The sequence below is a fragment of the Trachymyrmex septentrionalis genome, unplaced genomic scaffold (genome assembly GCF_001594115.1).
Source record: "Trachymyrmex septentrionalis isolate Tsep2-gDNA-1 unplaced genomic scaffold, Tsep1.0 scaffold196, whole genome shotgun sequence".
In the NCBI taxonomy this organism is placed as follows: Eukaryota; Metazoa; Arthropoda; class Insecta; order Hymenoptera; family Formicidae; genus Trachymyrmex; species Trachymyrmex septentrionalis.
Window position 1 is genome coordinate 1136722 of NW_017305135.1, and position 339 is coordinate 1137060.

Below are 339 nucleotides of genomic sequence, written 5' to 3' on the forward strand. Positions count from 1 at the left end.
TTATATAAAGTAATTAAATCACATACAATGTTACTAACATTGTATATAAACTTATTACCGCTCGATTCAGACCATCATTTCTTTACATCTTGCAAAAAACGAGCAAAATTTAATTATCCATTAATTATTCTGATTATTGTTGTTATTATTGGTATAAAATATTACCAGGATTCTCGGTTGGCAGTTTGATAGGTGGTGTCTTATTTAAAAAATTTGGAGGTACAATGACTCTAAGAATATTTTCAGTATTTGCAGCATTTTCTGGGTTAACATATTTTGTTTTTCACATTTTTTACTTTAAGCATAAAACAGGTAAAGAATTAAATAATTTAATATTTT

At 25.4% G+C, this 339-nt stretch overlaps 1 protein-coding gene across 1 annotated transcript in view; it reads left to right on the forward strand.

The window, feature by feature from the left end:
* Positions 1 to 339, forward strand: part of LOC108747154 (major facilitator superfamily domain-containing protein 6-like) — a 5167-nt gene that overhangs the window by 4595 nt on the left and 233 nt on the right. Inside the window, exon 8 of the mRNA XM_018484433.1 lies at positions 169 to 312. Coding sequence (XP_018339935.1) covers positions 169 to 312 — 144 coding nt within the window. The remainder of the gene's footprint in view (positions 1 to 168; positions 313 to 339) is intronic.